The sequence below is a fragment of the Physella acuta genome, unplaced genomic scaffold, assembly GCF_028476545.2.
Source record: "Physella acuta isolate Inbredline_101_S28 unplaced genomic scaffold, ASM2847654v3 ptg000754l, whole genome shotgun sequence".
Classification (NCBI taxonomy): Eukaryota; Metazoa; Mollusca; class Gastropoda; family Physidae; genus Physella; species Physella acuta.
In genome coordinates this window covers 230,716-244,192 of record NW_026732272.1, presented here as the reverse complement: position 1 = coordinate 244,192, position 13,477 = coordinate 230,716, and the positions used below count along the sequence as shown (strand labels likewise).

The window sequence follows — 13,477 nt, the reverse complement described above, 5'->3', positions numbered from 1 at the left end:
TATTGATCACAACCTTAACAAACTCTATTTTTGTTGTTTAATGATATTCAAATATAGGTTAAATCCATACGTTTTTGTTCTGCCCCATCTATGGGTTTATTTTTTTTAATCTATTGGCAGGTTCAAGGGATAAGAAATGATGTTTGCGATTCTTTGTCAAAACGTCTATTTGGATTACTGAATTATTTGTGTTGGATTTAATATAAGAGAGCTGCACCAATGCTTTATAAATTGAACTGAGTTCAATGGTTTATATTGTGCGGTGAAGACAAAGGTGAAGTAGATTATGGGTTTGGATCATGGGGGTGGGGGGGGGGGGGGGAGAAGTCGGGGAGGGGTGGAGTTTAGAAGGTGGTTGAGTAGGTAAACTAACATAGCAGGGATGGAGGTGGTTGGAGGGGTGGGGGTAGATATAGTGAAAACGGAGATGGTGGGCTTCTAATATAGCAAGGGCGCAGATATTGATGGGTTGCTGGTAAAATGAGAGGTCGGAGATTGTATACAAAAAATGGCGCTAATGTCAGGAAAGGGTTGTGTTAAAATGGAATGGGCGGCGTAGGTTATAATTTAAAAAAAACAACAAAAAAACTACTAGAAACATTTTCTGTGTACGATGACCGGGCCGGACTCCGTGTACTCCTGCTTGCTGATCCACATCTGCTGGAAGGTCGACAGCGACGCCAGGATGGAGCCGCCGATCCACACCGAGTACTTCCGCTCCGGCGGGGCGATGACCTTGACCTTGATGGCCGCCGGCGCCAGGCCGCCGACCTCGTGGGTCATCCGGTCGCCGATCCCCGGGTACATGGTCGTGCCGCCGGACAGGACGATGTTGTTGTAGAGGTCCTTGCGGATGTCGACGTCGCACTTGTTGATGGAGTTGTAGACGGACTCGTGGATGCCGGCCTGTTCCATGCCGACAAACGAGGGCTGGAACATCGCCTCTGGGCACCTACACGAGATGGACAAGAGTTCGACCATTGGCCTGTTACTACTCATGGAAATTTAAATGTATATATTATACTATAACAAATATATCGATGAATCAGACGTATTACGTTTTCGTTTTTACTGAAGTTAAATTTGTTTGTTATAGCAAAGCATAGCGAGTAAGCGAAATTTGTAAAATTTCACCTGTCGCCTAGCGTAACAATTTCCAATTAAAACTTTAAATCACACTGTTACAGGTAGGCGCGAAGCTCACCTGATTATCTCGTTAAAAACATACAGGTAGGTGCAAATGTTCACCTATATCTCTCGTAGACTACTAAATCAGTGGTTCCCAACCTTTTTCGAGTGGCGACCCCCTTTTATAAAAAGTAAGTGACCCGCGACCCCCATAGAATTAAAAAGCCGAAATTAGTATGGAAATTAATAAGCACTAAAATAAGATTATGTAGTAGACTTTCAATTTGAACTACTCTTGATAACTGTTTTAATAGCATGAGTAAAACTGCATACTATTCACTAAACCTTCGTGGTTAAGTTTTTAATTAAAACAAATTTTTGTTAACGCCAACCTATGTCATTATAATTATCTTAATTTTGTTTTTAATCGAAGAATAGTGTTGAAAATATATTCTCGAAAAGTCAATCAATTTTACGTTTGTGTATGAATGGTCAATACTACACCAAAATTGTGCCTGCAGTTTTTCATCTTACTCGGAATCATTCTGCAAATCAAAGAATTCATTTTGTAATTTATCGGGAATGCTGGCAACATCAAGGGAAGAAGAGAATGAGTAATGCGTAAATGCAGATTCTTCTTTTTTTCAGCTCAGAGAAATAGCGATGCAGTTCGTTTTCAAGAGATTCAAGATGCCCAGAAATCGCTTCTTTCAATATTTTAATTATCCCACAATCAGATTCATCTACCACACCGCAGAGTTTCTCAAATTTACAATATTTCCAAAATTTATCTTCTTTACCGATTTTGCAGCTTTGATAAAAATGCCCTGAGATTATCATGGAAAGTTATAATATTCGTTCATTTTCCCTGAAGCTTCAGGTTAAGCGTACTGTAGTGTAGAAGAGCAGAACCTCGTGATCTATATTAATGTTTTTGCTCAGTTCTTTGAAGGCTCCAGATTTTATATAATTTACGACTTATAGATCTACTAGCAATGGACTCTTGATGTCGATTGGTTAGGGCAGTGGTTAGGGAGCTAAATCTTTTCTGCTTTCTGAAAGCCCGATTTTGACCTAAACATAGATGGCGCACCATCCGTACAAACCCCCCACAACCGTTCTAACCCATTTTAATCATCCAGTTTCAAAAAAGGTTTATATTTTCTCCATGCTATCTTCATAAAAGAGCAACTCTTCTTTGCTATCATCCGCATGAATATAGACACAGACCAGCAACTTCGAACACGAACTCACGTCTGTTGATTTATCAACTTGAAAAGCAAACAATGGTAAAAGCTTAATTTCAATAAACATGTGTTATTTAACATTTACGTACATGCAGCGTTTGATGAGATTTTCTCCTATTGTTTTTTTTTTTTTGCTGGCATTTTCTATCGCGACTTCATTTGATGCTTGCACTAATGCTGGTGAAAACTTCCTGTTCGATCCAGTCTCTGTCGTTTCAACTAGCTTCTTACCGACGAAAGAACTCCATATATTTTTTGGTGTGTTCCGAATGACTTGACTTGTCTCAAATGACGTTTTAGTTTTGAAGATTTCATAGATTCGTGACTGAGAACAGCTTTGTACAGTGCGCTTTGTTTCTTCTCTATTAGATTTCCAGTGATGTTAATGAAGTCTACTTTCAAAAATTCTTCTAAATATTTATGTTTTATTTCAAATTACTAAGGTTTAGTATACCAGTTGGCGACCCCCCAGAAAGACCTTCGCGACCCCCAGGGGGGTCGCGACCCCCAGGTTGGGAACCCGTGTACTAAATTGTAATTTTTATATCACACGCTGAAAGCATACAGGTAAACGGAAATATTCACCTGAATCTCTCGTTGAAGACATACAGGTAAACGGAAATATTCACCTGAATCTCTCGATGAAAACATACAGGTAAACGGAAATATTCACATGAATCTCTCGTTGAAAACATACAGGTAAACGGAAATATTCACCTGAATCTCTCGTTGAAAACATACAGGTAAACGGAAATATTCACCTGAATCTCTCATTGAAAACATACAGGTAAACGGAAATATTCACATGAATCTCTCATTGAAAACATACAGGTAAACGGAAATATTCACATGAATCTCTCGTTGAAAACATACAGGTAAACGGAAATATTCACCTGAATCTCTCGTTGAAAACATACAGGTAAAGGGAAATATTCACCTGAATCTCTCGTTGAAAACATACAGGTAAACGAAAATATTCACCTGAATCTCTCGTAGAAAACATACAGATAAAGGGAAATATTCACCTGAATCTCTCGTTGAAAACATACAGGTAAACGGAAATATTCACATGAATCTCTCATTGAAAACATACAGGTAAACGGAAATTTTCACCTGAATCTCTCTTTGAAAACATACAGGTAAACGGAAATATTCACCTGAATCTCCCGTTGAAAACATACAGGTAAACGAAAATATTCACCTGAATCTCTCGTTGAAAACATACAGGTAAACGGAAATATTCACCTGAATCTCTCGTTGAAAACATACAGGTAAACGGAAATATTCACCTGAATCTCTCGTTGAAAACATGCAGGTAAACGGAAATATTCACCTGAATCTCTCGTTGAAAACATACAGGTAAACGGAAATATTCACATGAATCTCTCGTTGAAAACATACAGGTAAACGGAAATATTCACCTGAATCTCTCGTTGAAAACATACAGGTAAACGGAAATATTCACCTGAATCTCTCATTGAAAACATACAGGTAAACGGAAATATTCACATGAATCTCTCATTGAAAACATACAGGTAAACGGAAATATTCACATGAATCTCTCGTTGAAAACATACAGGTAAACGGAAATATTCACCTGAATCTCTCGTTGAAAACATACAGGTAAAGGGAAATATTCACCTGAATCTCTCGTTGAAAACATACAGGTAAACGAAAATATTCACCTGAATCTCTCGTAGAAAACATACAGATAAAGGGAAATATTCACCTGAATCTCTCGTTGAAAACATACAGGTAAACGGAAATATTCACATGAATCTCTCATTGAAAACATACAGGTAAACGGAAATTTTCACCTGAATCTCTCTTTGAAAACATACAGGTAAACGGAAATATTCACCTGAATCTCCCGTTGAAAACATACAGGTAAACGAAAATATTCACCTGAATCTCTCGTTGAAAACATACAGGTAAACGGAAATATTCACCTGAATCTCTCGTTGAAAACATACAGGTAAACGGAAATATTCACCTGAATCTCTCGTTGAAAACATACAGGTAAACGGAAATATTCACCTGAATCTCTCGTTGAAAACATACAGGTAAACGGAAATATTCACCTGAATCTCTCGTTGAAGACATACAGGTAAACGGAAATATTCACATGAATCTCTCATTGAAAACATACAGGTAAACGGAAATTTTCACCTGAATCTCTCGTTGAAAACATACAGGTAAACGGAAATATTTACCTGAATCTCTCGTTAAAAAAATACAGTAAACAGAAATATTCACCTGAATCTCTGTTGAAAACATACAGATACAGGGAAATATTCACCTGAATCTCTTGTTGAAAACATACAGGTAAACGGAAATATTCACCTGAATCTCTCGTTGAAAACATACAGGTAAACGGAAATATTCACCTGAATCTCTCATTAAAAACATATAGGTAAACGGAAATATTCACCTGAATCTCTCATTGAAAACATACAGGTAAACGGAAATATTTACCTGAATCTCTCGTTGAAAACATACAGGTAAACGGAAATATTCACCTGAATCTCACGTTGAAAACATACAGGTAAACGGAAATATTCACATGAATCTCTCATTAAAAACATACAGGTAAACGGAAATATTCACCTGAATCTCTCGTTAAAAACATACAGGTAAACGGAAACATTCACCTGAATCTCGTTGAAAACATAAAGGTCAACGGAAATATTCACCTGAAAATCTCGTTGAAAACATACAGGTAAACGGAAATATTCAACTGAATCTCGTTGAAAACATAAAGGTCAACGGAAATATTCACCTGAATCTCTCGTTGAAAACATACAGGTAAACGGAAATATTCACCTGAATCTCTCTTTGAAAACATACAGGTAAACGGAAATATTCACCTGAATCTCTCGTTGAAAACATACAGGTAAACGGAAATATTCATCTGAATCTCTCGTTGAAAACATACAGGTAAACGGAAATATTCACCTGAATCTCTCGTTGAAAACATACAGGTAAACGGAAATATTCACGTGAATCTCTCGTTGAAAACATACAGGTAAACGGAAATATTCACCTGAATCTCTCGTTGAAAACATACAGGTAAACGGAAATATTCACTTAATCTCTCGTTGAAAACATACAGGTAAACGGAAATATTCACCTGAATCTCTCGTTGAAAACATACAGGTAAACGGAAATATTCACCTGAATCTCTCGTTGAAAACATACAGGTAAACGGAAATATTCACATGAATCTCTCGTTGAAAACATACAGGTAAACGAAAATATTCACCTGAATCTCTTGTAGAAAACATACAGGGAAACGGAAATATTCACCTGAATCTCCCGTTGAAAACATACAGGTAAACGGAAATATTCACCTGAATCTCTAGTTGAAAACATACATGTAAACGGAAAAATTTACCTGAATCTCTCATTCCCCACGGTGATGACCTGACCGTCCGGCAGCTCGTAGCTCTTCTCCATCTCCGAAGATACGGCTGACGTCTTCATGTCCTCCTCAAAGTCCAGCGCCACGTAGCAGAGTTTCTCCTTGATGTCGCGCACGATTTCTCTCTCGGCCGAGGTGGTGAAGCTGTAACCGCGTTCTAGGGACCGGTCAACGTGGAGAAATTTAGGCGGCAGAAAAGATGTAGGCCCTATATACTTATACATACACACACACTCTCTGTATCTCTCTCACACATAAGCAAACACACACAGAGGCGTAGCGACCCTTCTTGGAGCCCGGGGACAAACTTTCGATTTGCACCCCACCTCAAACTGTTGATTTGCACCCCCCCCCCCCTCAAACTTTCGATTTTCACCCCCCTTGAACTTTTGATTTGCACCCCCTCCTCAAACTTTGCACCCCCCCCCCCTCGAACTTTTGATTTACACCACCCCCTCTCAAACTTTCAATTTGATTTTCCAACCCATTTTTTTGCGCCCCCCTAAGGTCGGCGCCCGGGGACACATGTCCCCCGCCCCCCTCGCTACGTCACTGCTTACACACACATAAATACACACAGACAAACACACAAACAGTGTTTATTCCAGACTTCTTTCCCCGGGAGAGCCACCCCCACCCCCGAAGAGATACCTGGAAGAAACTGCACACAAACAGGCAGACACACAGACAGACACACAGTGTTTCTTCCTGTTTTCTCCGGGGGGGGGGCACTTGATATTTCGGGGGAGGGGGGGGGGGCGTACTAAATTTTGTTTGCGTGGGGGAGGGGGTGGGGTGGGGGCGGACACTGGTAAAAGTATATGCGGTATAGATTTTCTACATACATACATTCCATTTCTTTTTTTTTTGGGGGGGGGGGGGGGAAGGGGGGCGGTATACTTTCTTGGAAGGGCTCAGCCCCCCCCCCAAGAGATGCCTGGAAGAAACTATACATACAGACACAAACAAAGAAGACACACACACACAGACAGTTGTGTGGTGTACCTACGTACCTGTGAGTATCTTCATCATGTAATCAGTCAGGTCCCGTCCAGCTAGGTCTATCCGCAGGATGGCGTGGGGTAGAGCGTAGCCCTCATAGATGGGCACCGTGTGGGTCACCCCGTCCCCAGAGTCCAGCACAATCCCCGTGGTACGTCCCGAGGCGTAGAGACTGAGAACAGCCTGTGGGATGACCGTAGGGCTTGTACGTTTGGTATATGTGGTGTTTATTTCCAATTCTTTTTTTCTACGAGATTTTTTGCTATGTTTAAAAGTTTAAGTAATTAAAAATCATGTCTTTATCCCGAGTTGCCATTCCCTGTTGTTTTATATAAGAATATTCGAGACAGTGTAAAACGTCGAGGTTTGTGAAAATCTCGATTTCGATTTTCGATTACAATGCATCCTTTATACTTCTCATACAAGTAAGTAAAAATGTTGGTTTCTAAAATTGGATTGTATCCCTTTAACAAGCCAAACAAAAAGGTGAAGGGAGGCTACATGCCATCATTTAAATTTTTTTTTTTAAATTGCATGAACAATTGATTTTTTCATCAACGTTTTAGTCCATTTTAAATTATTTGCATTATAACAATTTACACAATTTTAAATAAACTTAAAGAACTTTAAGTAGTTTTATTTTTACTTAGTAAAATATATTAAAAATTTGCAATAAAGCCTTATCCTATCTAATATATACTTTGCTTTATAGAGTCGTATTACCAGAAATACTACCAATTAATAAAAACTCCTGCTGTTCACCGTTAATTACCTTGTACCTTTCAAAACATTTTTCAAAATATATTTAATGTTTAAAGAAATTTTTGTAGTTATCTGTTTGTTTATGTTCTGTTGTATGCATATATGTAAAAAATTGATTTGTCTGGGTCAGGGGTCGGCAACCTTTTGAAGCGGAAGAGCCAACAGTTACAATTTTCAAAATTTCCCTGGTTTTAAAGAGCCACTAACATTTTCTTTATTTCAAATATTTTATTTTTTTTATTAAGAGTATTAGTATTTGTTCAAGGAGCTGGAGAGCCGCATCTTGATATCAAAAGAGCCGCATGCGGCTCGCGAGCCGCAGGTTGCCGACCCCTGGTCTGGGTTCAGGATGTAGAAGATTTCATTGTGACAGAGGTCGTTGTCATTATGCTGGTCTGTGAGGTTTTATTGTATATCGTTTTTGGTGCATATGCGTGTTAGGTATTATCCGCACCGGAAGACTGCGATGTCTGGGTGTTTTAGTACGTGGTGCTTTATTACCCCTCTGCTTTTGATCAGATTGTTACAATGCGGGCATTTACTATCAGGATAGAAAGCTTTTGTATGAGTTTTACACACGCTGGCAATACTGAAACTGTGGAAACAGTATCCGCAGCTCTTGTTTTTTCCAGGAGTTAAAGGTTTGGAGACTTGAGTTGATGCGGTGGTAGTTTCTTGTTGTTGCTGGGTTTGTTTAGTGTTTGGTGGAGTTGTTGAAGTTGTATCTAATGGTGTTTATAATGGACATATATCCCAGTAATTTTTAAATATAAGAAAAACAAAATGTATATTTTCTAAAATAAATACTCTAGAAAAAAGAAATATCTTTAATTTGATACCAATTCTAGTTATCAAATTTATCGGTAGCCTAAAATATGCTTTGTGAAAAAAAAACTAGTTATTAGTCCAGTTGACCCGTATATTTAAATAGTCTTCAAACTATTTCTTTAATTGTGTGTAACATAGAATGTACAACTTATCACTCAGAATACGCAGGCCTACTCTTTAAGAATTATCCTCACTAACATACAAACTCAATTGAATTAATTGATTGTTTTTTTAAATTTTTATTTTAAACCGTGTTATCCTTATTGATCTTTTGCGTAATTAAGGGTATATGATTTTAAATCAAGGTGGTAGTTAAAGGTAAAAGTTTTAAAAAAAATGTAAGCAAAAGTTTCAAAAGTAGACAACAGAGTTTCTTCCATATAGAAAATATATACTTTTAACAGTGTCCGCCCCCCCCCCCCGAAGAAAGTCTAAACGCCCCCCCCCCCCCCCCGAAAATTTCAAGTGCCCCCCCCCCCCCCGGAGAAAAAAGTCTGGAAGAAACACTGGTAGACAAGAAATATAACGAGCTTATTTCGGGCAAAGATGATCTATAATTATCCTCTATTTACATGCAAACATATTTTTAAGGTTAATAAAATAATAATAAGTATTATGTATACATTTACATATCTACTTTACACTATATTTAATATTTATATATAGTTGCTTTGTAAATGTAAAGTAAAAGACTACAAATCTTGCAATGAAAGTGATATGATGAAGACATCATAGCAAGTGATATAACGAAGACATCATAGCAAGTGATATAATGAAGAAATCATAGCTACTGTCTGAAATCTACTACTACAAATCTTGCAATGATAGTGATATAATGAAGACATCATAGCTACTGTCTAAAATCAATGCACGGGAACGCCTAGAGAGTAATTTACGACTGTCTGAAATGTCGCCTGCTAGGTTTATCGAATTACTCGTCGTCTGCCACGGTAAGATGGCGTCAGGAGAACTAGTCAGTTTCTTGTTGGGTGGGTTCTGCACATAGAACAATTACTTGACTCACGGGGAAGGTTTATAATACAACAACATATTGACATATGTAACACAACCGTGTTACATAGGCCCATACGCTATACATTGACATATATAACATAGACACATACACTAACATACTGACATATGTAAAACCACCGGGGTCCATAGGCCCATACACTAATAAACAGACACATATAAAAACATCAGGGCACAGAAGTAAACACTAACTTGTTCTTATAACATGTTCGGTCTGATTAATTAAAGAAATCAATGACAATCACGGTGACAAAATACGTCTACAATAAGTGTAGCAATAAGTGTAACTTAGTTAAGACTTAAAATATTCCAAAGCAAAAACAACAAGTAGATCGATGGATAGTTACAAAGTAAATAAAAAACACCCCCCCCCTCCACACAAAACAGAACACCTTACATGTAAGAAACACACTGTACCTGTATGGCCACGTAGAAGGCCGGGGCGTTGAACGTCTCGAACATGATCTGAAGCATTTTCTCCCGGTTGACCTTTGGGTTCATCGGCGCCTCGGTCATCATGACCGGATGTTCCTCTGGTGCCACGCGCAGCTCGTTGTAGAAGGTGTGGTGCCAAATTCTCTGGTGAGACAACATATAAATTATGGTGCCAAATTCTCTGGTGACAGAACATATAAATTATGGTGCCAAATTCTCTGGTGACAGAACATATAAATTATGGTGCCAAATTCTCTGGTGAGACAACATATAAATTATGGTGCCAAATTCTCTGGTGAGACAACATAAAAATTATGGTGCGAAATTCGCTGGTGAGACAAAACACATATAAATTATGGTGCCAAATTCTCTGGTGAGACAACATATAAATTATGGTGCCAAATTCTCTGATGAGACAGCACATAAATCATGGTGCCAAATTCTCTGGTGACACAACATATAAATTACGGTGCCGAATTCGCTGGTGACACAACATATAAATTATGGTGCCAAATTCGCTGGTGAGACAGCATATAAATCATGGTGCCAAATTCTCTTTTTCGAGAGAAAAAAGTTGTTAAATAAGGAGATAATGTCTATAAATAGATCAACCTACTTCCATGTCATCCCAGTTGGTGACGATGCCATGTTCAATCGGGTACTTCAGTGATAAAATTCCTCTCTTGGACTGTGCCTCTTCTCCAACGTAGGTGTCTTTTTGTCCCATTCCAACCATCACACCCTACGAATAAACACTTAAGGCATATATATATATATATATATATATATATATATATATATATATATATATATATATATATATATATATATATATATATATATATATATATGTGTGTGTGTGTCTAGTTAAAAACATGTCTGTTTGAGTGTAATACAATGAGCAGATAAAAATATATAAAGTTTAAGGTTTATTCCAGTAGGTGATGAAATGACGCACCTGGTGCCTAGGTCGGCCTACGATGGACGGGAAGACACATCTTGGAGCATCGTCACCTGCAAATCCAGCTTTACACATGCCAGAACCATTGTCAATGACAAGCCCAACAATGTCCTCATCACACATGTTGAACACAGCGCAACAACGTTAACACTTGACCACACCTGAAATAGTTGACCACATCTAAATTAGTTGATCACACCAGAGATAGTTGGCTATACCTAAAATAGTTGACCACACAAGAAATAACTGCACAATATTTGACCAAATGTTATAGCTGACTACCCCTAAAATAAAATACCTAAAATCCTAAACTAGTCACATTTAAAATATTTGACCTTACTTGAAATCGCTGCCCCCGATTTAAAAAAAAACTTTCCTTACCTAAGGTAGTTGAATACAACTAATGGATTTGACCATAACTGAAATACCTGTCCATAATTTAAATATTCATCAAGTCCTAAATTAATTGACCTGAAGTATTTGACTACATTTATTTGACCAAGGCTAAAACGCTGACTTCTTTTACGACAACCACACTTAAATAAGTAGATGGCTAAAATGTAACACATTCAAAATAGTTTATATTAATCCAGAAACGATCACGCTTAGAAAATCTACATCAACAACTATACTTAAAAAAAACGCCAATTATTTAAATTCAAAGACATTTTCAAAACAAACAAATCTCTACCCTTATGTGAAACAGTATCACCATATAATTAGCAGAGCTGAATTTTATAAACTCGGTACCATAATTAATTGAGCAAGTTAATTGCGCAATTAATGACACGTTTTAACACTTCACCCATCTACAATTACTAATGATTTTTACAAGATCTTTTCAAAACAACAACACTATTTTGACGCATTGATTTTTATAAAAAAACTTCATACAACTAAATGCAGATATAATTCTACCTAGTATCCTCCGTGTTTTGGTGTAAAAATATCACTTATTAATAACGAATAAAATAAGAATTGTTTTCAAGTAGACCTTGAAAATCTTCACACAAGGTATCCCAGCGATTCAAGTTGTCATTCACAACAACACATCTCCTTCCTACTCCAACACATCACACCACCCTTACACACCCCACCCTCACATACCACAACAATCATACACCGTCTCTTCCATATAAGGTCATGCCTCGTGCAGGGTGAGCACACCACGACATGCACGTGCAGACAGTCTAGAAGTTATTGACATACAGCAGACAAACATCGACCTGAAGGTTCCACTTCTGCTGGGAGTGCTGCTGGGACAACGCCCATCTTACGTCACAGGGTGGTGCCACAAATACGTTGGTCTCAGACGAGATTAACCACAAACCGATGCTACAATGGTTGGTTCTAACTAATCAGTTTTTTAACCTTTTTCCTTAGAAATAAAAAAAAACATAAGTAAAAAAAAATGTCTTGATCAACATTATTTAAATTTAATTCAAAATGCATACCCGTATCCCTTTACAACAACCGTGAGAAAATAATCAGGGGAGATGATTGTAAAAATAAGAAGTGTGCAAAATATTACACGGTTAAATGCCCTTTACTACTGTTAGTCTCAACATTAATTTATTTCGTGTTTGATCTATTCAATTGAACTTCCAATACATACAAGCTGTTAGTTTCATCAACCCGAAGTTATGGTGTACAGTCTGTGTTACATGTGTGTATATGTATGTATCTATCTGTGTGAGAGTTTTTGACTTTGTGTATATGAGTTTGTGCATAATTATGTATAGGTTTGTGTATGTGTATATGTGTGTTTTTGTACATGTGTGTGTATGTATTTGCATGTATATGTACGCTTTTGTACAAGTGTGAGTGTATGTGTTTGTGTAAGCATGAGTATATCGTATATGTGTGTTTTTGTACATGTGTGAGTGTATGTGTGTGTAAGAATGTATGTATCTATGTATCTAGTTTCATCATATATAGAATACGGCACTGCCATAAATGTATGTATCTTTGTATACGTGTCTGCTCAAGAAAACGAAATTCAGTCCAAAAACATCAAAGTGTTTAAAAATATATTCTTCCTCGATATTCACTCGTGGTAACTAGGAACTGTACAAATGATTCATTCGTGGTCGCTAGGAACAGTACAAATGATTCAAAACACGTACAGTGTACTAAAGGTTTAAATACTAAGGTGGGGCGATATTGATGCAACAATGTTCAATTAAAGGACCAACTGTCGGTGGTAGTTTGAATCTCATCACTCAAATCACGGCTAACAGGATATCGATGATGTCTTTTGATTATCAGAAGGAGTAACATTCTGACCGAAGACGGGTTGGAGGCTGGCATTGCTAGTGAAATAACAATCTAAACATAAAGTATTATTTCTATGCCAAATGTAGACACAGGTACGTAATATAGTCATATAAAAGACAGAGTCGTTTTAGCTGAAAGGGATTCGAACCCAGACACTCTCTTTTCTAGGACTATATTACGTACCCGTGTCTACATTTGATTTGGCATTGAAATAATACTTGATGTCTATGACTGGGTAACTATGAACTGTTTCATTCATTGATGAGAGACACTAGTATAAATTGACTTACCATTTTGTGGTCCCAGCTAAACAATGTGTCATGTTCTACTTTTTGTAGTTCAGATTTAACAGTAAAAAAATATCTGTATCGAGAGCAAGGGCCT

At 37.6% G+C, this 13,477-nt stretch overlaps 1 protein-coding gene across 1 annotated transcript; it reads right to left on the bottom strand.

Annotated features, from left to right (window-relative positions):
• Positions 1–366: 366 nt before the first annotated feature.
• LOC131950333 (actin-1-like) lies at positions 367–11,859 on the bottom strand. The gene is made up of 7 exons (XM_059312436.1): positions 11,811–11,859; positions 10,814–10,977; positions 10,472–10,597; positions 9,838–9,999; positions 6,810–6,981; positions 5,770–5,953; positions 367–952 (listed from the first exon to the last, which is right to left on the bottom strand). Exons 2-7 carry the CDS (start codon positions 10,937–10,939, stop codon positions 592–594), a joined length of 1,131 nt encoding a protein of 376 aa, XP_059168419.1. The 5' UTR covers positions 10,940–10,977; positions 11,811–11,859; the 3' UTR covers positions 367–591.
• Between the last annotated feature and the right edge of the window lie 1,618 nt (positions 11,860–13,477).

Excerpts from the sequence above, each read along its gene's own strand:
- LOC131950333 (XM_059312436.1), bottom strand. The coding sequence starts at position 10,939 with ATGTGTGATGAGGACATTGTTGGGCTTGTCATTGACAATGGTTCTGGC. Across the intron at positions 6,982-9,837 it reads CCTTCTACGTGGCCATACAG|GCTGTTCTCAGTCTCTACGC; the intron begins GTACAGTGTGTT and ends GTCATCCCACAG. Across the intron at positions 953-5,769 it reads GTGGGGAATGAGAGATTCAG|GTGCCCAGAGGCGATGTTCC; the intron begins GTAAATTTTTCC and ends CATCTCGTGTAG.